At 31.3% G+C, this 24,239-nt stretch overlaps 1 protein-coding gene across 8 annotated transcripts in view; it reads left to right on the forward strand.

The window, feature by feature from the left end:
- The window catches only part of LOC126734302 (fat-like cadherin-related tumor suppressor homolog), a 450,385-nt gene that overhangs the window by 358,423 nt on the left and 67,723 nt on the right, over positions 1-24,239 (forward strand). For all 8 annotated transcript variants that reach the window (XM_050437862.1, XM_050437863.1, XM_050437865.1 and 5 more), the window contains 13 exons: positions 3,273-3,376; positions 7,224-7,770; positions 9,843-9,986; positions 10,055-10,223; positions 10,275-10,461; positions 10,513-10,657; positions 11,013-11,231; positions 11,305-11,565; positions 14,590-14,801; positions 14,855-15,023; positions 15,077-15,561; positions 20,309-20,672; positions 24,025-24,213. In XM_050437862.1, coding sequence (XP_050293819.1) covers positions 3,273-3,376; positions 7,224-7,770; positions 9,843-9,986; positions 10,055-10,223; positions 10,275-10,461; positions 10,513-10,657; positions 11,013-11,231; positions 11,305-11,565; positions 14,590-14,801; positions 14,855-15,023; positions 15,077-15,561; positions 20,309-20,672; positions 24,025-24,213 — 3,195 coding nt within the window. The remainder of the gene's footprint in view (positions 1-3,272; positions 3,377-7,223; positions 7,771-9,842; positions 9,987-10,054; positions 10,224-10,274; positions 10,462-10,512; positions 10,658-11,012; positions 11,232-11,304; positions 11,566-14,589; positions 14,802-14,854; positions 15,024-15,076; positions 15,562-20,308; positions 20,673-24,024; positions 24,214-24,239) is intronic.

Genomic DNA, 24,239 nt, shown 5'->3' on the forward strand with positions numbered 1-24,239 from the left:
AAGGTCTTCAGACTAGTCCACAAATCAATAATTTTCAAATTTGGTCTAATAGAACCCAAGATATTCACTTGCCAATAAGAGACAAATTATTTTTCTACTTACAGGCACTCCTGGACTAAGAATTCCATTATCTTGACTTCTAGTTAACGGATTTTAGTAATTTTTTCAAAAATGACTAAAATAGTCTTCAGACTAGTTTACATATCAATAATTACTAAATTTAGACTATTAGAACCTAAGATATTCACCTGTCAATAAGAGACAAATTATTTTTCTTCTTACAGGCACTCCTAGACTAAGAATTCCATTATCTTGACTTCTAGTCAACGGATTTTAGTCATTTTTTCAAAAAAAAGACTCAAATAGTCTTCTGGCTAGTACCTATTTCTTTCTTATGGAGGTCCTACGAAAAGTACCCGAAATAATTGTGGGATATTATTACAAAAATTTTAATTAATTGAAAGGATTTTTTTAATTTTAGTTTCTTATGAAAGCTGATGAGTTTCTTTATTAAAGGGGCCCTTACAAGCTTTCTTTTAAATATAACCGTTTTTTATTGGAGTAATTCAGCAATTTTTTTAATGGATTGAATATCTCGATCCTGTCAAAGATTTTTTTTTTTTAATTTAAATATTTTAAAAACTAATTTAACGATTTTATTGATTTTCACTTTATATGAAATCTGATGAGTTTCTTTACCAAAAAGTTCCTTACTGGCTTGCTTGTAAATGCAACCGTCTTGGTTAATGGGCAGTTTTCCAATAGATTAAAAAAATCTTGATATTATCAAAGGCTTTTCAAAAATCTAAATATTTTGACAAGTAATGTAGTGATTTTATTGGTCTAAGTTTCATATGACAGCTGATGAGTTTCTTTACCAATAAGGTCCTTACAGGTTTCCTTGTAAATACAACTATTTTACAGTTATTGAGTAGTTTTCCAATGGTTTAAAGATATCTGGATATTGTTAAAGGCTTTACACAAATCTTAATATTTTGAAAACTTTTATAACGATTTCATTTATTTCACTTTCATATGAACGCTGCCTAGTTTCTATACCAAAATGATTCTTACAAATTTACTCTTTAAATACAGGAGTCATTGAGTAATTTTCCAGTGAATTGAAAAAATCTCGATACTGTCAAAGGCTTTACAAAAATCAAAATATTGTGAAAACTCATATAACCACTCTTTTGATTTTAGTTTCACATAAAAACTAATGAGTTTCATTACTAAGAAATTACTCAGAGCTTGTCATGAGAGTGACAGAGATGAGCAGATCATTTTTACATGTAAATTAATTTCTACCCTCAAAATGTTTTAAAGACAATGACATTTTTTTTATTGATTAATAGTCCATTCTTTCTACACTAATAAATAAATCAATTCGCGGCTTTTCTTAACCACAAAATTTTTTTCAATGATTTCTGAGTCGATATTGATTACATCAGTTATCAATTTTATTGAGAATTTGAATAATTGAAATTAAGTAATTTATTTTAGAGAGATAAGTCTTTATAATTAATTCACAACCTTTAAGAATTTTACTTAATTAAGGATTTTTTTTCGTTGATTTTAAATCATAGTAACTCATCTATTTATCGTATATTAATGCTTCTTGATTAAAATTTTATTAATTGATTAGTCAATTCGTGGCTTTTTTCCTTAATTAAATTTTTTTTAATTTTTTCTGCGTTGACGTTCATTTGATCAATTTTTAATTTTATTAATCATTAGTTAAGTCATTAATTTTAGAGAGTTAATTCCTTATAATCAATAATTAATCAATTCACGACCTATGTTTTTTTTATTGATTTTAAATCGATGACTTTTAATAATCACTAAAATAATTAATTAATCAACTCGCTACTCATAGTTCCTTTGCGTCACGATTATAGTCTTTTCATGGATTTATGTCAATGATTCATTGATTTTAATTAACTGAGTTAATAATAATTAATTTATTCATGACCCGTACAACTTTGGCATAATCAAGAAATTTTTTTAATTGATTATAAGTTGTTGATTCTTCATAATCACTAGGAATCAATTTACAATACGTAAGATTTTTGAGGAACCTTTTTTTATTGATTCAAAGTGGACGATTTTTGATAAACACTACAATAATAAATTTATTAATTCTTACTCAATAAATACTCAAGTCATAACAGTCATTTTATTTATTGCTTATCAATGAACCCTAATGCGGAACTGATAAAAGCTTTTCAAAGTTATAATAACTCTTCCATTGATTAACATTTTAATAATTAATTAATTAATTGATGGTTTTTCTTAATCACAATAATTTTTTTTATAATTTCTGAATCAATGTTGACTTCATCGATTCTCAGTTTTATTTATCATTAATGAAGTTTTTCATTTTAAAGAAATAATTATGTAAAATCAATTCACTATAAGAGACTTTTGCTTAATCAAGAAATTTTTTTCATTAATTCTAAATCAATGAATCCTAATAATCACTAAAATAATTATTTATAGATTCTTTGCGTAAACATCACAGTTATCATTGATGATTTCATTAATTTTACAATTTAGGCTGATGATGGCCGCCAAAAAACGAAATATCGTTGTCAATTTTCCCTCACTGTTACCCTCGAATTTTGGACACTATATGTACCCAATTTTTTGTCTTTGCTACTTATGTACTGAAAAATATTTTAAAGATGCAATAATCGTCGTTAATCGTGCAATGATTTTCCTCTTAAATTACATTTTTTAATTCAAAATAATTAACTTAAAACTAAATAGAATCATCACTTACTCAACAATCTATTTAGTTTAATCCCATAATAAAAGCGTGTATATGTGCATTCACTAATAGTAGTAACATTCCATTTATATCCCTTTCAACTTTTGCTTAGCATGCAGCGCAACTCTTCGTACGGCAAAAACTTTACTAACAACTTTTAAACTCGAAACTTTCCATGTTTACTCCTCTTGAATATGTATGAAAAGTTCGCGTAATGTCATCGTATGCGTATAAAGCAACGCGGAAAACCTTTAGATTAAGTTTGTTTTTCCAGTTTAAAAGTAGATATGAGTAGAAATTAAGCCTGGGTAGAATGTAGCATCAACTTGACAGTAAAGTGATATTTTATTTGAGATTTAAATAAGATAGTATCATGCCTTGTATATAACTTTACCTAATTAGAGGAGAATTACATTATTTATAGATGATTTTTTTTGCACACTTTTCTGCACTCACGGTGGTTTTTTTTTAACAATATTTTAATGAAAATAAACCATTTCAGGTGTGATTTCGGTAGTGGACGAATTGGATTTTGAAACGACTCCACAGTACGAGCTGATTATAAGGGCGACCGATTCGGTGTCGGGAGTTTATGCCGAAGTACCCGTAAGTTTGTCATGTTTATTTAATTTTTCTGTGAATATAGAATTTAATATAATTTTGTATCAGGTTACATTTTTCTGTTTTATATAAGGAAAAATCTCAGTTTGATGTCTTGCATACACAAGCTATTCACTCGCAAATAGATTAAAAGTCTTGTGGGAAAAAGTAGTTGTTAGGGGTGTAGATACTTCTTATTCCGAAGAAGAGTTAATGGAAACCATAAAATTCCCGTTAAATAAATTACCAGAATGTATTGAAAAGTTTATAAAGAAACCAAGCGATACACTAAAAAATGTGAGGTACGCACTTATTGCTCATCAGTGATGATATGCTTTAATTGTCTACGGTCACACTTCTAACTAGTGTAGAGATAAAAAAGGTGTAAAAGTTCCTACTAAAGTCTATGAAATAGCACCTATCTTATCCTATTTAATGAACTTGTGTTTTCAAATTGGAACATTTCCAGCTGCTCTTAAAATAGGAGAAATTAAACCACTTTTTAAGGGAGGAGATAAAATGGGTCTGAACAACTATAGACGGATTTTATATCCGTCTATAGTTGTTCAGAACCATATATAGACTCATTTCAAAATTTTCAAAAATCTTAGAAACCATTATTGAATCCCAAATTGTTTCTTTTTTTGGAAAAAAAAATTATCTCTGATAACCAATTTGGCTTTAGAAAAGGCAAATCCTCAAAAAGCGCAGACCTCAAAAATTGATAACTCTCTATTTATAGATGTTAAAAAAGCTTTTGATACGGTGTGTCATAAAAAACTTATAGGAAAATTGGAAAAATTGGTCATATGAGGAAGTACTTTGAATATCTTAAAAAAATTATTAAGGAAACAGGTCCCAGTTTGTTAACATTGAACGACTCAAAAGTGTGGGGTACGGTGCTGGGACCTGTCTTATTTTTTGCTTATATAAATGGTCTTTTAAAAATACATTCACGGGGACATACAGGGTGTCCCGAAATTACATCGCAATATTTTACCAGCCGCATCTTTGTCTAAAAATAAGACAAAAACTTCATATACAGGAATCTTGAAAATTAAATCGTTTTCATGTTACAGGGTGTTTTATAATTCCTGTTGAAGATGGTTTGTTGTTATTTTTCGAAATTTTTATCATATACCTACTACTGTTATTGTTACTATCTGATTTAATAATATTGTATGCTAAAATGTATACAGGGTCGGTAAAATTAGCGGTTAGCAAAGATAAAACTGTCGTAACTTTTTTTCTGGTTACTTTTTGATTGTTTGGATAGTGAAATTACTGACACCCTGTATAATTAGTTTTGCCGACGATACTGTTACCTTTTATGATGGAGAATCGCCGAAGTCTTTAAAAGAATTAATTGAATTAGATTTTAAAGAAATAGGTCAGTGGTTTTAAATAAATAAATGAACACTAAATAAGCACAAAGTAGGATGTTTTCCATTTACGAGCACATCCTATTCTCATACTTTGCCAAACTTTTCCAACCTAGAAATAAATGGAAACATTACAATTGTCTTCCACAAACTTTAAAGCTCTTAATAATTAATGAGAGATCCTTTAAAAGAAAATTAGAAGACTGGATTTCGAGGCAAACATTGCATAAGCTTCGTAAGTAGAAACATGATTAAAATAATTTGAACAATACATTCGTGTGATTGTAATATATGTACTACATGTTTTGTGTCAAAATAAAATGTTACTAGTTAGATAAATTATTCTTAACTTGTGTAAAACCCCGAAATGGACCAGAAATATCGATTGTGACATGTGAAAGTTGTGAAAAAAACGGCTAAACAGAATGTGACTTTATAGACTATATGGACTTTTCACGGATTTTTTTCTTGCCCTAACAAGCTTTACAGCTTCAGGGCGTATATATGTTTATATATGTATTTATTTATGCATAAATTGTGTACACTGTAACAACAATCTTCATACTGAGTGTATGTCCAAATCCAAATATTTCGTTCACATAAGCTGAAAAAATGATCAATAATCCTTCCTATTCTAGTTTAGTATATAAAAATAGATTTGCCTCCTTAGTATCTTCAAAAAATGAATTTCCATAACTAATAATTTACAGAACAACTATCAGTGTAATAGACAAAGAAATAATACTTTTACCAATATAAATTCACTAGTTATTAAATTAACTATTCAGAAAGTAACTCGTCGGAAAAATGAAAAGTTAATATCAGTAGTCCCAATTACAAACGTTAATTATGGGTGAGTTTATGATTGAAATTCTTGTAGTCGTCCTTTGAGTGGGTATCAAAAAATGTTTGAGGATATTAAGTTTAAATTGATAAAAGAATTTAGTAGAAGCAAGTTTAATGCCTTCTTCTTTGAATAATGTGTCTGGAAATCAATATGTTTACAGTACTATAAATAAAATACTTATTGCTAAAAATTACATTCAAGGAGAGTCTAAAGATAATACAATGGAATGTTAACTCAGCAGTCGCAAAATGTAACTTTATTAAAACATTAGCTTTAGACACTCAATTATATATAGGGTGTTACAAAAGTGCATATTGTTTGAGTGAAAATAATACTTTTTTTTATAAACATATTGTGTCCTAAAATGTCCCTCCTCAGAGACAGCTCACGCAAGTTATACTAAGAAAATCGAATTTTGGAAACCGTGGCTACAGTTATGCGTCAAATCTCCTGAAAATTTGCAAATCCCCGTTTTTTTGGGTGCTGTTTTCATTTTTTACCCCAAAAATGGTGCGAGTCCAATTTTAGGGGAGGATTCAGGGGGCTTACCTTTTTGATGTGCTCTATCTTAGGTTTCTGATAAAAAAATTAAAAATGTAGCAACACCATCTAGTTTTTCGATGCAATAAAATTAACCATTTTCGAGAAAAACCTGGTAAACGAAAGGGAAACGCGATTAAACCCAATTAAACTATTAAATTAGAAAAAAAAGAAGATTGGTTTAATTTTTGTAAAATCAAATTAATTATCTAAAAAATGCAAGAAATGATAATTTTAGATTTTTTATAGCTAACTAGATGGTGTTCAAGATTTTCAAATTTCTCATCAGATATATAAGGTCATAGGCCATCACAAGGGTAAATCTCCCTAAATCCTTCCCTAAAATTGGCTTTACACCATTTTTCGGACGGAAAATGTCAAGAGCACTCAAAAAAACTTGCAATTTTTTAAAAGATTTATCGCATAACTGTCGTCAGTGTTCCAAATAATCGACTTTCTTTTAGCAATTTACGCAGGCTGTAGCTCTGAGGGGGTGCCTTTTAGGACACACGTTTATGGGAACAAAAAGTCTTATTTTAACTTAAACAATACGCTCTTAAAATATTTGCACTGAATTTTGTAACACACGGTATGTTTAGTCTCAGAAACCAAACCATAGAATAACTCTTAACGGTTATAATATAGAACGGAAGGATAGAATTAATGGTAAAGTTGGAGGTTTTGCCATCCTTATTAGGAATGGTATCTCCTATGCTATACAGAAGCTAGCCTAGAATCGGTAAGTATTTTTGTAAACAAAATACCCTCTGCCCCCCGAGTACATGTTGAATTCAAGCAAAGTTGTTGTTTACTGATTCTAGTCTTTCAATGTCCTAAGTGAGTTTCAGCTAAAATCATTTCATATGATAAACCATTCAGATAGCCAATACAACTACCTCTAAGATGTTGACGATCAGGTCTTATCAATTGATAATGCCAGACTTGTGTTGCGCTATTATGACTAAGCCAACTCTGAGCCGCTGCAGGCTAATAACCATTTTTAAAGTCCTGAATTTATACACTGCTCCTACTTTTTACTGAAATATTAAAGAAAACCCTGCATATTAAAATCAAGTATTTCCAGGTATCTATCGTTCTCTCGGACGTAAACGACTGCCCCCCAGAATTCACCCAAGAGTCGTACAACATATCGGTATCAGAGGCGTTCCAGTTCGGCACTTTAGTCCTAACGGTAAAAGCCCACGACAACGACACCGGCATTAACCAGAAAATCCTCTACTCAATCGAACAAGATAAAACGAGTAACGCAACCGACTACTTTTACATCGACGAGCAAGAAGGAAAAATTTACCTGAAACAGAGTCTGGACCATGAAACGAGCGGACAACATCATTTCGTGGTGGTAGCCACTGACCAAGGGGTACCCAGTTTAAATAGTACCGCCCACGTGTGGGTACGGGTGCTGGACATGAACGATAACGCACCGAAATTCGAGCAATTGTCTTACTCTTGTGGCGTCTCGGTTTCGGCCAAACGCGATCAATTCGTCACTATTGTGAAAGCTAGCGATCTGGATGACGTCGATAAGAATAATTTGAGGTATACGATTGTGGCGGGGAATGAACAGCAAACGTTTTCTATGGCCCCTAGTACTGGAGTTGTTACTCTTGGTAAGTTTGGTTTAGTTCTATTCTGCCTACTTTTTTTAAAACGATTCTAAAAAGAGATCGCCATTTTGATTCGAAATTGATAAGGAGGGAAGGATGGTACGAATGCTCAGATAATAAAGATTTACTCTCTCTAGATACCATAATCTTAGGTCATATTATTATTTGTTTATTAGCGAAAAATAGGTCTACACAACGTTAGTTATTCAAATAAATTGAGTTAATTCACACATGCACAAGAAGTTTTTTAGTAGTCTATATTTGCCATTAATAGTTAAATCAGGTATAAATGTCGGAATATTAATCCTCCTCTCTAGTCTCCCATCATCAGAACTTCTTCACAAGCCATCTCATGTTAAGTACGAAAATTATCATTATTTCGTCTACGTTCGCATAATTCGTAATTACTATTTTGTTCGTGATTTAGTTAAAATTGACTATATTTAAGTATAAAGTAATTAAAAGGTATTGTACCATCACATAGATTACATTAAAGTAGATAGACATATTATGCTGATTCTATTAAAGAAAAAATTATCAATTGTCGACATTCCTTAGGCAGAAGATAGAGATATACTTACTTGGAACCAATTCGCTGACAATGACTAGGCACATAATGCGCTGGTCTATAAAAATCGCATTTTCGCTGAAAAATTCTAGTTGATGGTCTTGATCTTAGTCACGTTCATCATCTAGATTCTGATTTCTAAAAAAAAGGAATTGAAATCGAAGGATTACAGGAGCATCACAAACATCTCGGATGTTTCATCGACTGAATGTTACACTGAAAAAATGTTTAAGAGAAAATGCTTCTGTTAGGAACAAAAGTAGAATGAGCTCAAAAACGGTCCAAAATTCAATACCGTTACCTACAATGAGACTGAGTGAAAAAGAACGGTCCATGTGCTCCACATGGACCGTTCTTCCGCTCTACTTTCCGTTCTACGCTATATAAAATATGCGTGTATTATTTTTTATTTATTTTTAAGTACAGAAGGGAAAAATACACTCGTACTCTATATTATACATTTATTTATTTAACAAAATTGACGAGAAATTTTAAAAAAGTGGAAACACAAAGAAGGTGAAAAATATTCTACTAAAGACAAAAGACGCAAATGAAATAAAAATTGAGTTTAAATATAGGTTTATTTGCAATAAACATAGGTGGTTTTACTATTTTTCAGTAAAATACATAAATAGATAGGTACATCTTAAACTAAATAAAATTAATTAGATAGAAAAAAAATTACCTTTTCAATAATATTTACTATCACCGTCTATGTGGTTTAATCATAGCAGCAATTTCGCTCGTGTACTTTTTAGATTTGAAAAATATTCAGAACCACCATATTCTGTTTTAAAAATCAGTTATCTTGAACCTTTATTAACCGTTACTTCTTGTTACCTTTGGTAAACTGTTTTGAAAAGTAACAATCAAAATACAAAGGTTACTTTAAAAACTACAAAGGATACTTTTACTTGAAAAAAAGAGATAAAAAGAGGAGGACGTGTGATCCTAATATAATTTAACAATAGACAATATTTGAATAAAACATATTTCAAATTATCAATTTATTTTAAGAATGTGCTGTTCTACCTCTCTCTTTAGCTAAAATCAACCGAACAACTAAGTACGCATTTATCCTCATTTAACATTATAAATGCGTTTTCTTTTAATTTAGGTAATTTTGAAATTGGTTCCTTTGCTAAAATTGTAGTAAGTGCACACACACCACTTAACCTTTTCCGAATTTTCTACAGGCACACAGCAAAGTTTGCCCTGATTGAGCCTCTTTTTTGCTTAATCCGAGAGAATTCTTCCTCAGCATGTAAGCAGAATCACAGCTTATACACATATCCAAAATGTAAAAAAACTCAAGACACAAAAAAATTAGAGCCTGTTACATGATTGCTGTACCACCCAAGTTGTGCTGTGGTATATTATCTGCGTCATAATTGCCCAACATTTTAAAGAGTTTAAAAGTAACTTTTAAGGATTCTAACTAGTGCTGTCTATACCATGATATACACCAAAAAAAACTTAATTAATTAAAACCTGTTTGCCCTTTTAGTAAACCTCGCCAACTTCGGTAACCAACAAATGATGCTGCTGAACATCTCGGTGAGCGACGGCGTATACACCAGCTTTGCCCGATTAAAAGTCGAACTGATCCCCGCCAACTTGCACTCGCCTAAATTTAAAGATATCATCATGGGTAAGTGGTCAATTTCCATTTAAATTTCCCGCCGAAAATTTAGTCGATTTTGATATTGCCACCACTAGATGTCGCTGTGCCGGAGAATAAAATAGCGGGTGCCACTGTGGCCGTGGTCAATGCCACGGATGCGGATTTCGGCACTTTCGGCACCGTCAGCTACAGCATCCACTCGGATTTGCTCAGTGAGGTGTTTAATATTGACAAAAATACCGGGAAAATTGTTACGAGGATTAGGTGAGGAATGATTTACGTTTCGAACAAAGGTTATCTCTGTTTCTGTCTTAGTTTGGACAGGGAAAGTAGGAAACAGTACGAAATCCCTGTGATGGCCACGGATGGCGGGGGTCTCAGTGATTTTTTGACGGTTCGCGTCAAAGTGACGGACGACAATGATAATGCTCCACGGTTTTTGCTTAGGGAGTACAAGATAAGCATCCCCTCTAATTTATCAGTTGGGATTGCTTTCACTAAGGTACAAACTTAAAAATTGATACGCATTTTATGTATTTTTTGTTCTTGTTAGATTAAAGCAGTAGACGAAGATTATGGGCCCAACTCAATGCTGGAATACTCAATTTACGAGAAAAAGTCATCTGAGGTGGCCAGCATATTTGGAATTAATCCATCCACCGGGGAAGTGTTTTTAATTCGGAAAGTTTTGACATGGGGTAAGTCGGATTTAGTATTCGTAATAACACAGGAATATTCATCGAATGTTTCTAAAAATGTCTCGAGTGTTATTGATATTCTCTAAATCAACCAGGAATTATTGCAGTTAGGGAATTTTTTTACTGTTATTCTTGGTTAATTTGGAGAATATTAACACAAAATATTCGATCATTAGAAGTATATTCATTTAAAAATCTATACTGTCTACTATGAAGGTTCTTTTTCATTAATTATACAATAATTTAGTTTATGTTTCATTAAGCTTCTTAAACGATATCAATATTCTTGATACATCCTGCTCCTCCATTAAGCAGCTATATATCCATATTATTATACTTATTTTTTTATATGTAGTTGGAGAAGTATTTCAATTTTTCGTGCGCGCTACTGATAAAGGAAAACCGGAAAAGCACAGTGACGTACCAGTAAACATTTTAATAATGGGCTCGACCGATTACCCGCCCGCCTTCGAAAGAAAAGACAGCAAGTTCTTCCTCTCGGAAAACTCGGCCACCGGCACCATAATCACCAAATTAAAAATCTTGGGAAACCTAACTGTCAACTACGAAATCGGTAAGTACATTTCGGTGAAACGCTTTTCGTTTTTTCGTAAAATTTAATCGTCAAATAATCGATTTTTTTTTAGTATCTGATTGGGATGACAGTCCTCAGTTCACCATCGACTCCCAGGGCCAAGTTTCCTTAGCGAAACCGTTAAATTTCGAAAAACAACAGACTCATCTCATTGGCGTGCTCGCATTAACCGACAGCAGTCCCCCCTTGACCGCATTGGCCGAAATTGTACTTCAAGTTCAAGATGAAAACGATCACGCGCCCCAGTTCGAAAGTGGAACGTACGTTATACAATTAGCCGAGAATGTCGTCGAGGGAACGTCTATTTTAAAGGGTAAAAGCAATGTTTTTAATATTAATAGTAAGTTTTTTTGTCATTGTTTGGCATGAAAACCACTTAGTGAATTGGGGGGTTTAAAGACAAAAACTAAAATACTTCTTTAGAGCTGAAAGGGGTTGTTTTTTGATATCAGATTAAAGAGTATCTACGAGCGAACTCTCTAACTCGATAGAAAGAAATTTTCTTTCTATTATAGAAAAAAAGTCTAAACTCTACTCTCAATCTCAAGTGGCTTCGATCGGGTAGAGTTCGGGTTGCTGTCGGCAACCTTCGGAATAGAAATATAGAAAGAGGTTGTATGGTCTTGCTATTACTTTCGTCTCTTTTTAGTACATTGAGAAAAAAGATGTATTTATCTTTGTTGTGGGGATGTTTTTATAGCAGATTAGAAAATCAACGAATTCTCATATTCTCATATAAGACCATTAAACCCCATTGTGCAAGGACCAACGTTTTTAAGAAGAGATAAAGGGGATAGGGTAGGCTTGAAAGTGATTCTAAATGAAACTTACTAATAAAATAAAGAATAGTATTTTATTAGTAAATGTTATACCATAAAAGTCCACAAAAAAATAACTTACTTAAATCACTTGGTTACAACAGATAATTAGGGTTTTATTGCGGTCAAAAGATCAACGGTATATCTTTGAGTGAACTATAATTTGTTAACTACTTTTTCAGGTTTAAAACGATCATTAAGGTTATAAGGTCATGTAGTTTATCCACGCTTATTTACGCCCCGAAATTGGGAAATTCCCAGTGATTCCACATTCCACAGAAAGGAATAAAATGGGTTTTGTTACTCTTCACAAATTTTGAAAATACTATATATACTATATAAAATACTATATAATATATATATATATATATATATATATATATATATATATATATATATATATATATATATATATATATATATATATATATATATATATATATATATATATATATATATATTATATATATATATATATATATTATTATCCTTAATTCAATCGTCTGTTCTTTCTCTTCCATTTCTAAGGCAAAATTAATAATATTATTATCTTAAATCTAGATTTTAAGACAAATATTAAAATATAAATTTAATAGTAAATATATTTAAAAAAAAAAAAAAAATATATTAAGCTATTATAAATACACACTAGGAAAGAGATAAGATAAATTTAGGAAGATCCATCATAAAATTCACCGTTTTGACATAGAGAAAAGGTTAGAAAAAGAGAAAGATATTTTCTTTCTATATTTTTTCTTGTCTATTTCTGTGTTTATCGAGTTAGAGAGTACCGCTGCAGGGGAAAGAATTACATGGTTTGTTCAAGCAGTTTTTGATTTCTTTCTGGAAAGAACTTTAGTTGTGTAAAATAGGTTACGTCTATGTTAACTCAGAAAGACAAAATCCAAGAAGAAAATGATATATTTATTCCAGGAGGCTGAGTGTCTTTGTTCCTGGTGCCTGGAAGAATTTTTTTTCCAGGTTATTAAACTGATTCCTAAAAAATTACGCTCCTGTTAATTCAATCCAAGAAGAGAATAGTTAATTCCTTCTAGCCAATTGGGTCTCTTTTTGACTCCTGTTGTGATAATTGAAACTTACCTTAATTACCTCGAAAAATAACTCCTTTATTCATTAAACAATGTGTCATTTAAAAGAACGTCGATAAATAAGTTTAAACGTGTCGAATTTTACTCTGTTCTGCATGAAATAGAGTAAAACGGTAAGTGCATTTACGATGAAAGGAACATTTCATTTAAAAGTCAGATATTTTTTTTTCTTTTATTTTTTGGACACATCGATTAGTATTGTTAAAAAAATTTATACAGGGTACCTAAAGTAGAAACTTTGGCGTCAGCATTCTTTTTTTTTTAATAGAACACCCGGTATATTATGACGTTTTAAAATTCGATGACGTATTCTGAATACTTTATATAGCAAACCATATGCCTAACGTCAATGGTTTGATAAATATGACGCAATAGGTTAACGAAACGTGAAAAAAAATTATGAAATTAAAACATAAAAATTTATTATAGATTTATTGCAACTAATATTTAATTTGTTGTCTATTTCATGCAATGCCTCCTTTGCAATAAAAAGCAATTTGATTACAGGGTGCTTTATTACACCTACACCTAAATCCGAAATGGATTCACACCGATTTAGATTTGTTGATAAACCATATTTAAATTTAATTGGATTTTTTTTCCGTGAAAAAGTAAGCACTTTACATTTCGAGACATTAAGATTTAATTGGTCTATAGTGCACCACAAACCAACACAATTTAAGTCGCTCTGAAAGGAATAACAATCATTTATGTTTACGATGGTGGAAAATATCTTAAGGTCATCGGCAAATAGGAGTTTCTTATTGATAAGGATAGTAATTAAAGAAATTTGAGACAAATTGCCAAAATTTCTTATTATTATGTGGAATTTCCTTCTCTATATTAGATATACATATATGATTAGTAATCAGTATTAATGCATCATATAGTTTGTGATCAAAGTAGTTTAAACAATCTGTGATTCTTATGAACTATCAAATTTTTTGTGTATCATATTTTTCTTGATTATTAACTTAATTGTATTTGTGAAGAAATATGAGGGAAACTTATTTATTTATTTGCGCCTAAGCTAACTCAGCAGCACAAAATCTAAGAAGAGCTACTCTGAAGTAATTCTCTTATTCATTAAATAATGTCTCATTTAAAAAATAAATTTACGAATGTCGAAATTTGCCTGAAATTAAATCAAACAGCAAAAAAGATTCGACAAGACTATTAATCCGGTTGATATGCATCAAGATTCCAACTGGAAAGAGACGAGAATGTCTACCTTTTAATTCTGTGTTGCAAGAATCCCTTTGAACCATGAAAAAGACAAAGAAAAATGAGGCAATTTAGAAGTTTAATAGTCTTATGGTGTGACGCTCAAATGACAAAACAGTCTTACGACTAACACGTGTTTCGCTAACGATCTTCAAATTCAGAATTTCATTTATAATTTATTTTTAGTAATCGCCCACGATGAAGACCAAGGTTCAAACGGCGAGGTCAGATACAGTTTTACCCCCGACAACTCGGAAATAGTAAATTATTTTGCTATCGACAGTCACACAGGGTGGATCAGCACTTTAGTGAAACTCGACAAGGAGACTAAGTCTGAATATAAATTTTACGTTACGGCTACTGACAATGGCAGTCCTAAACACTCCGCTCGAACCACCGTAAGAATTTTCTGATATGTTTTTTAATTGGGTTTACTGACTTAACATTTCAGGTGATAATTAAATTAAAAGATTACAATGACAGCCCAACGGTATTCAAACAGCCGTTTTACGAGTCGGCTGTTAACGAGGATGCATTGCCCGGCACCGTACTACAAACGCTAGCAACAACGGATGCGGACGTTGATTTGACAACCCCGGTGGAGTTTTATATCATATCCGGTAAGCCTTGATGTGATAAACCGAGGAATTCGTAACTATTGAACTTATTCTAGGCGATCCGAGTTCTCAGTTTCAAATAAGACAAACGGGAGAACTTTATGTGGCAAAATCGCTGGATCGCGAGAAAACCGACACGTACAACCTGGACATTCTGGTGACGGACGGTCTGTTTACCGATACGACAAAAGTGGCCGTCGCCATTTTGGACGCCAACGATAATCCGCCCTATTGTCTTAAGTACCGTTATAGGCAAGTACTGTCGGAAGGTATTTTACCGGGGTCTTTTGTGCTGAGTGTTCTGGCCACGGATATAGACGGACCTGACCATTCCAAGTTGAAATACGTACTGTCAGGTGACGGGTCGGAAAGCTTCTTATTGGACAAGGATACTGGTGATTTAAAAACCGTTTTGCCATTGGACAGGGAGAACCAATCGAAGTATTTACTCACTGCCCATGTGCATGATGTAGAGCAAACGCGTTGGGAATGTTCGTCGAAAATTGAATTGATTATTTCGGATTTAAATGATAACGCTCCGGTAAGTTTTATTTTATTAAAAACGATGGTGTGATTTAGAGTGTACAGGGTTGTTCCTTATATTTAGAACCTAGATTGGTTATTCACACCCAATTAACAGTTTTTGACGATTTATGTTAAACTTTACAACCTTTATATTAAAAGTTTTTTTCCACCCTGGATAACATCTGAGCTTAGCCCCTTATTTCGTCATGGTTAAGCCTCAGGAATAACCCTCTACAGTATATAAGACTACATTTGTTTTTACACTCATGCGATAAGTAAATGTGATATATTTATGCTTAGTGCAGGGTGTCCCATAAATGTTTTATGGTTTAACAATTTAGTTAAACAATTTTATAGCAATCTAATTTTATAAAAATCACAAGTATTGTTCAAAATGCAGACCGTTATGTCTCCTACAAGTTTCACGAAGTTTATACATTTTCTTAATAGTATTTTCTGTTGAAAATTTTAATTGTTACATGTTGACATACTGCCGTGAATAAATTTTATTGTTTAAATACCCTTACAAAAAAAATTTTTAAACCGTTAGATCCGGTGATCGCGGTGGCCATCGAACAGGTCCATTGGTTCCAATCTATTTCCTATGCAAATGTTCACCAGTTTTTTGTATTATTCTAACATTGTAAAAGAATATATCGATTCCTTGTAGAATTTGTAACTACCCATTAGAGTTTAAATTTGCTTCATGGATCTTATAAACTATTTTCGATTAAAAATAAAGCAGGAGCCATTAATTCCGAACTTGCTTTAATGCTCTCTAGGAAAAATTATGTGAGTGTTGTCCTGAGTTTTTGTATATAAACCAATTGCAGAACTCGAATCTACGTGCAGCATCAGATCATGAACAAGTTTATACTTGTAATACTCATGATATATTTTCCTGCACTAGGTTTCTGGAGTGGCTTAAACAACTAAAATATTGATCTCTAATTACTCGGGGTCGAAATTTGTCTAAACATCCGAGTTGACAAATATTAAATTTTAACTCTTCACTCGGGTTGTCTTCCTTCAGGTTATCTACCCAAGTAACATTTTCTCAAGCAGTTGGTTTTTAAAGTTGCCTTTTAGCCGCACCAAGGTTCTGCAATAGTCATTGGCTTGCTTGATGGAACTATTTAGGTTACATTTTGTGCTAATAGGAACTAGGAACCTTAGGTAAATTAAAAATCTAATTAGTTCTAGTCAAGTGTCAACAATAACGTTGTTATGGCCATAAACGAGGGCTTGATGGTTTTAAGATAATAAGGTTTTAGAGAGGTTATATTTCAGCATTAATTTGGCAATCAAAATTCCAATGTAGAACGATTTTAGCATTAAAATTACCTATTCAGAACCTCTTAAATCAATTGCCTAACTATTGGGCACTTTATACGGCCCATTCCGGAAAATATAGCATTTTTTAACACCTAAAGGATTTGCTAAAAGTCATATGGATAATAAGATAACTTTATGGGATAAGGTTTAACCAACTAGTCACAATAAAACACAGTTTGCGGACGGTCGCGACTATTAAATCCTACGCCATTGACTCTTAGAATACAGATATGTATTGGCACAAAATTGTAAGAAGTGGTAATTTTAAAAGAAAAGTGAAGCGAAATTTCCAACGAATTACAACTGGTCAGGTAAATATGACAAATAAAATATTGACAATTTTGGTAGATTATAACGTAAAAAAAAATTAGTTTGCAATAGATACACCGGAAGAAGATAATTCTCGTAATTTAACTGGTGGCGGTCTTGGCATTGAACCTGATCCTCTAGAATCAGATATTCACGATGCCAGTACCAGTGGCTTAACAGAAAAACTGGCTTCAGAACAACCAAGTTCATCGATGGATTGGAATGAAGATGATAAAATTGATGACTTTAAGAAATTTGATTTTAGTCAAGATTTAAAAGATTGGGCACTGAAATATAACATTAGACACGTTGCTATTAAAGATCTTTTAAAAATTTTAAATAAAAATACAGAGGTTTAGCAACAAGACATGGCAACACCGGATCGCCTCGCATTAGGTTGGTTGTCGTCGATTGTTGGCAGCAAATAACATCTGACAGTGTTCATTTTCGGGGATTCACATCGTATTAATTTTTTGGAAATACATACAATCTTACAATTATTATATTTCTTCATTTTTTTGTGGTGCTAATATACTTTGAATTGAAATATTGCATGGGTGTGTTAAGAGAAAAATGATTTGGTACTCATAACCTCTAAACTTGCAGCAATCTGTATTTATCTTATCAAAATCGCTTTTTCCTATCTTTATTATATGAACTAAAATGAACTTACCTTTTTATGTACCTAAATACAGCCCTGTATGCAATTTGAACGATAAAAAAACACACTTTTATTTTTACAGTAAATGGAACCACCAAAACCAAATGCAAACTGAATTGCAATAAAGAAGACTTAAAAAATCCCGCGTAGTAATAAATAATGCCAATAGATCCTACTAAATGCCTAAAAGCCATTTATTGAAATTCGCCCAGACTTTGCCAGCTAATTGGTTATTAAAAGTGGCCTATAAGTCCTGGAAGATGCTAGTCAGCCCTGTTTTAGCTTTTTCTAAAACCCACTGGCATTTTTAAAGCCTTTTGTCCTACGACATAGTTTTTGATACTTACTTAAATTATTATAGCAGCTTCAAAGCATACCCTGCTAGGCGTCCATTTTGAAGAAAAAATGTAATTCTTCCATTTTTATAAGCTATTCAAATACAGGCAAAAATAATGTAGTATGTAAACAAATTAGATAATATATAAAGACACTGGAGCATTTAAGTACATATTATCACTAAAGCATCTCAGAACTAAAAATATATTAATTTTTTGTTTTTTTTATTGGCACTGAATAATGTTTAATTTGTGAGATATCAAAGGCGCGCGTGTTTTACAGTTAAATTACACCCAACTTTTTCAAGAAACTGGTGTGCGCAATGAAAATCGGTCATCTATTCCAGTATAATATAAATAAAGTCATACTTACTGAAAATGTCGCCATTGCTTTTTATTTTAGCGTTGTCTTATTTTTACCCTGGCTGTATCATATTTAAAACTAAATGGCAAAATGTTAATACTTCAATATGTATCTGAAATGTCAAAAGCCGGCGAACAGGCCAAACTATATAACCACCTAAAAGTCTAAAAGGACTTTGCTAAAGGGTTGTAAACAGGTAGGCGTAAAAGCTTTCAGGTTCTACACGGGTTACTTTTAGGCATCTTCGGGTTCGATAAAGGTTATTTCTATTAGCTATATAGGTTCTGTGATATGCGATCTGGTTTTAAATTGGCCAGAGCCTATTGGCAACGACAACCTCTTTAGGGCTGGGCCTTTTTTTACTACAGGAGGTCATGCGGGCTAATAAATAACGTTGTTTGTGCTTAATGGCATAATCAATAGTTTTTCTTAAACAGGTTCTAGGAGTTATTTATAACCTTTTTAGAACCTAAATTGTTACTTGGGTATATGACAAAATAGGTACATATATAAATCCTAAGGTAAAGGTTAACTAACCTGTTCAGACAAAGTTTTAAGTACTGATCTGCGTTTTTATTACATAATATGAAGTAGGTATTCATATCATATTTTTCAACGTTTAAATTTTTGGTTTCGAGCTATTATAAGCCAATAAATTAGCTTAAAATGGATGAGCGTCGAATACCTCATTCATGCACTTTTCTTTTAAAAAGTATTAATGATGCAAAGTCCCATATGGCAATAATTAAACAATAACCTTTCGGTTATTAGCGTAATTTTTCCTAAAACACTGTATATTTTTATAATTACCTTTCTGTTATTAACGTAGTTTTTCGTAAAACACTGTATATTTTTATAATAAGATACCTTCGGAATCCTTGAACGTTGACACAATCAAATTTAGGTTTTTGTCTAAAAATATTTATTACTTTAGCAGAATGGATTTTAATTAGTAATACCATTTCTTTTTTTTTTTTTTCTTCTCGATTTTTTTTTATAATTGTAGAACAGTGCCATCCCGTAGAGTTAGTTATCATTGGAATTTAATTTTTTTATGAGCTTTTCATCTCAGTTTTTACTCGTAGTTTATTTTTTATCTATATTTTTTTATTCTTTGCTCATAGCTCGGTTCAGTGGAGAAGCTATTGAAAACTAGACTGCGCGAAGGACTCTATTATATTTGTTTTATACGTTTTGTATTGGTATATTTAATCAAATAAAAGTCATATTTATTTATACTAAAAAATTATTTAATAAGTAGAACGATAATAATAAACGAAAACCACAAATAACAATAAGTATCAGCATTAGATTAGGGAAAAATATAAATAGGAATAATTTTCAAGAAGTAGAAACTTCAAAAGTAATGACAGGACGGTAATCATTTTGGTTTTTATGCATTACCATGGTTATCCACAGCTATAATTTTCACTTTTGGAATATGTTTTTTTATATATATATATTTTTTGAAAATCACCCTGTAGCACAAAAACTAAGATAGCTATGGCAAATTTGATTAGTGCATCTTTGGTTTCATTAACAATTAGCACGGTGTCGCGAAAACCGCTCTCTCTCTATCTCTTTTCATAGCCGAGAAATCCTGTCCTGTACTGGGACTTCAAAAATCGTGTTTAATCCAGAACCTGTTTTAATTTCCCAAAATTTGAGAGTTATCAATAGATTCTAGCATCTATGAAGCTCCATACGGCTCTAATAAGTCGACTTATTTTAGAATTTTACTATACTAGATAATTTTTAGATGTTCACTTTACCGTATTACTCGGTGGCCCTACCGGAAGACGTCGAAATTGGCACCTTAGTAACGAAAATCCACGCCACAGATGCCGATATTGGAATCAACCGAAAAATCAAATACTCATTCATCGATTCGTTTAATGATCATTTTCTAATGACGGCCGATAGTGGCATTGTAACTCTGGCAAAACCGCTCGATCGTGAAATCAGGGCGATGTACAATCTGACCGTTCAAGCGATGGATATGGGAACCCCACAGCTGAGCACCGTTGCCAATTTGATCGTTAATGTGCAGGATATCAATGATAATCCGCCGGAGTTTGAGAACAAGTATTATTTTGCTACTGTTCCGGAAATTGACGCTGTTGGTAAGTGAATTATTTCATTTAATAAAAAATAGAAATAAATTAGAAAATCCTGGAAGTCCATTAAAATCACATGATAGAATGAATAAATATGATATTCACTTCATACGCATTCACTTTATCAATCTTGTCATCATTTATCATGACGTTGTAAAAAAATCTGGAGGTAGTAAGTTAATGGACATTCTGACAACAGGGTAAGAGTTTAAGGTTTTATTTTATAAACAAAGAAGAAGTTCAAGTTTAACTATTAATGGAATTCTGAGTGAGACATGGCACTGATTTATTTTAGAGAAATCATCTTTTAGTAGGTCAATGGTTGAATTTATCGTATGTACCTCTAAATTGATTAGTGTATTCCAATCAATAAACGATGGTGGGATTGTGTAAGCTAATTATTAATTTGTTGAATATCCACGTCTTAGTATTCTGACACAAAGATTGTGTATATTATTTAAATTTTAGAAAAACTATTTCTTAGTTCTTCGATGATAAAATATAAATTCGTGTGACAAGGATGGTTTGTTAACATTTATTAATACGAATCATCGACATAAAGACAAAAGAGACATAGAGAAGCTTACTATTTTAAGTTATCAATTTATTTTAGAAAAATAGGTACAATTTTAAATAAATTCGTCAAAATTTTAAAAAATTAGTCCCTCAACTTCCTGGAATTATTAAAATAAATCAAACCTAGAAGTCAGAGAATAAGTAGTCCAGGCAATTGAGGAACAATTTCAAATAAAATGCCTGATATAAAAAAAATAAGTTGCTCAACTACCTGGAACTGTCAATAATTTTATTTCAAATGTCAATAAGAAATTAATTATCTAGACAAGGCAGTTGAGGCACTATTTTAAATAAAGTGCTTTTAATTAAAAAAAAATATAATATAATCAAAAAATTCTTAGATTTCCATTAACGAGCAAATCCAATGAATATGAGGTTGAAAAACTGAAAATCATACTCACAAATCCTACAATAGACCTTATTTTATTGCCATTTATAATCTAGGAAAGTCTATGCGGTAGTGGATTAATTGTTATCTTTAATGAATTTATTGACATTCTGGCAACAGGGTAATAAACTATAAAATAACTATTAATGGAATTCTGAATGTTAATAAGTCAATGGTGGCTTTTATTGAACCGTCGGCATTCTCGCATAAAAACAAGGTTAGTATTTATTGATTTATTTTAGAAAAATCATTTTTTTAGTATGTCAATGGTTGAATTTATCCGTACCTCTAAATTCATTAATGTTTTTTAATTAACGGTTGGATTTGTTAAACTAATTATAGATTTTTGGACATCCACGTCATAGTATGTCAGCGGTGAATAGTTTGGAAATGAACCATATACATTCTAAGATAAAGACAAAGATTCTGTATATTTGTTAGTTCGTCGATGATAAAATATGAATTCGTGTGTTAATACATCGATAAGGATTTTTTTTATTAGATTTGTTTATACGAATCATCGATATTCTGACAAGAGAAGCTTACTTTTTTAGAGGTACAATTTTAAATAAAGTGTCAAAATTTCAAAAAAAAAATTTCTTTCAACTGCCTAAAATTGTTAAAATAAATCAAACCTAAAGGTCATTAGTTAAATAGTCCAGGCAATTGAGTAATGATTTGAATTAAAATGCCTAATATCAAAAAATTAATTGCTTAACTATCTGAAATTGTAAAATATTTTTTATTAAAACGTCATTCATAAATAAATTAATTAGTATTGGCAGTGGAGGTTTATGTATAATATATTATGTCTCTCAACTGTCTAGAACTGTAAAATAACTCCATTTTAAACGTCCTTTATCTTTAATTAAAATATCTGATATTTTAAAGTTGCCTAATTAATTACTGACATGTCATTTTAAATTAATTTAAAATATTATGCCCCAACTGCCTGAAATTGTCAAATTGTAATTTAAACGTCATTAATAAATTAATTAATTAGTTCAAGTAGTCGAGGAATAATTTTATTTAAATTAGCTGTTTTTTTTTTAAATGAGTTACTTATTAACATTTAAATTTAAATTATTTTAACATTACAGGCACATTACAAGCATTTAATTGTATACCTCAACTGCCTGGAATTGTAAACTAATTTTTATTTAAACTTCACTAATAATTAAATTGATTATTCCAGGCAATTAAGGCGCAATTTTAATTAAAATACCTGATATATTAGAACTGACTAATTAATTATTCACATTTTAATTAAGATTATTTTTAAATTCTAGGCACTTTAATTAGATTTATACTTAACTGCCTGCTATTGTAAAATAATTGTAATTTAAACTTAAATATCAACAATTCAATTGATTTGTCTAGGCAATTAAGACACAATTTTAATTAAAATACCTGTTATTTTAAAACTTATTAATTAATTATTCACATTTTTGTTAAAAGTTATTTTAAGATTCCAGGCACTTTAATTAAAATTGCACCTCAACTGCCTGGACTTGTAAAATAATTTTAATGTGCACGTTTGTAATAAAGTAATTAATTAGTCCAGATAATTGAAACAACTCATATTTTAAAAATGACCCATTTATTGCCATTTAAATTGAAATTATTTTAAAATTCTCGGGACTTTAATTGAAATTGGATCTCAACTGCCTGGAATTGTAAAATAATTTTAATATAAAGGTCAATATTAAATTAATAAATTAATCTGGGCAATTGAGGTACAGTCCTAATTAATATGCATAAAATTGTAAAAAAAAACTTTTTTTATAAAATCGGCCAGTGAAATCCAAATTTCGATATTCCGCACGATTCTTAAATTTTGAAGTACACTACTCGAATGAAAGCCTTTTTTATGCTTATTTTGTCCCTAAAATCGACTGGTAAAATCAGAATTTCGCCATTCTTAACGGTTCTTCCAAAAAAAAAAAAAACCTAATTTTCTAAAATTGTCAGGTACAGTAGTGGAGTTACATAGATGAATGTTTTGTAATAAATTCCTGGACGAAATTCAAACTAATTCCATGACTGGAAAAAAAATAATTTTAAATCCCTCGAAAACACAACTGCCTTGGCAGCCCACTGTTTCGACAATCCGTCATGAAACATGAGAAATTTGGACAAACAATTACTGAAGCACATAATTTCATATAGTTAAGATAAGATATTAATAATTCGGTCAATAAGGTCATGGTATTTTCTTGTATTTTTATAATAATTTTTCGTATTTGTTATGATCTGAGGCTATTTGTGTCTCCCTCCCGGTTTGAAAATTATTTATATATTATTTTACTTTGTTATTAAGACCTTTTATGTAGCTAACTTAGGCAGCATTTAATATAAATCTAGTTAAAATCAACCCTTGTTACTTTGACGTAGGCACAGAAGTAGTACGGGTCCAAGCGACCTCAAAAGACATCGGGGCGAACGCAGAAGTCTACTACTCGATCATCGGCGGTAACGAACATAAGAAATTCACAATTAACAACAAAACCGGTGTGATCACCATCGCGGACATGTTGGACTACGAGCGGGCCAAAGACTACTTTTTAACTATCCAGGCTATCGGTAAGTAACCCTGCTATAACTATAAC

Source organism: Anthonomus grandis, chromosome 3, assembly GCF_022605725.1.
Source record: "Anthonomus grandis grandis chromosome 3, icAntGran1.3, whole genome shotgun sequence".
Classification (NCBI taxonomy): domain Eukaryota; kingdom Metazoa; phylum Arthropoda; class Insecta; order Coleoptera; family Curculionidae; genus Anthonomus; species Anthonomus grandis.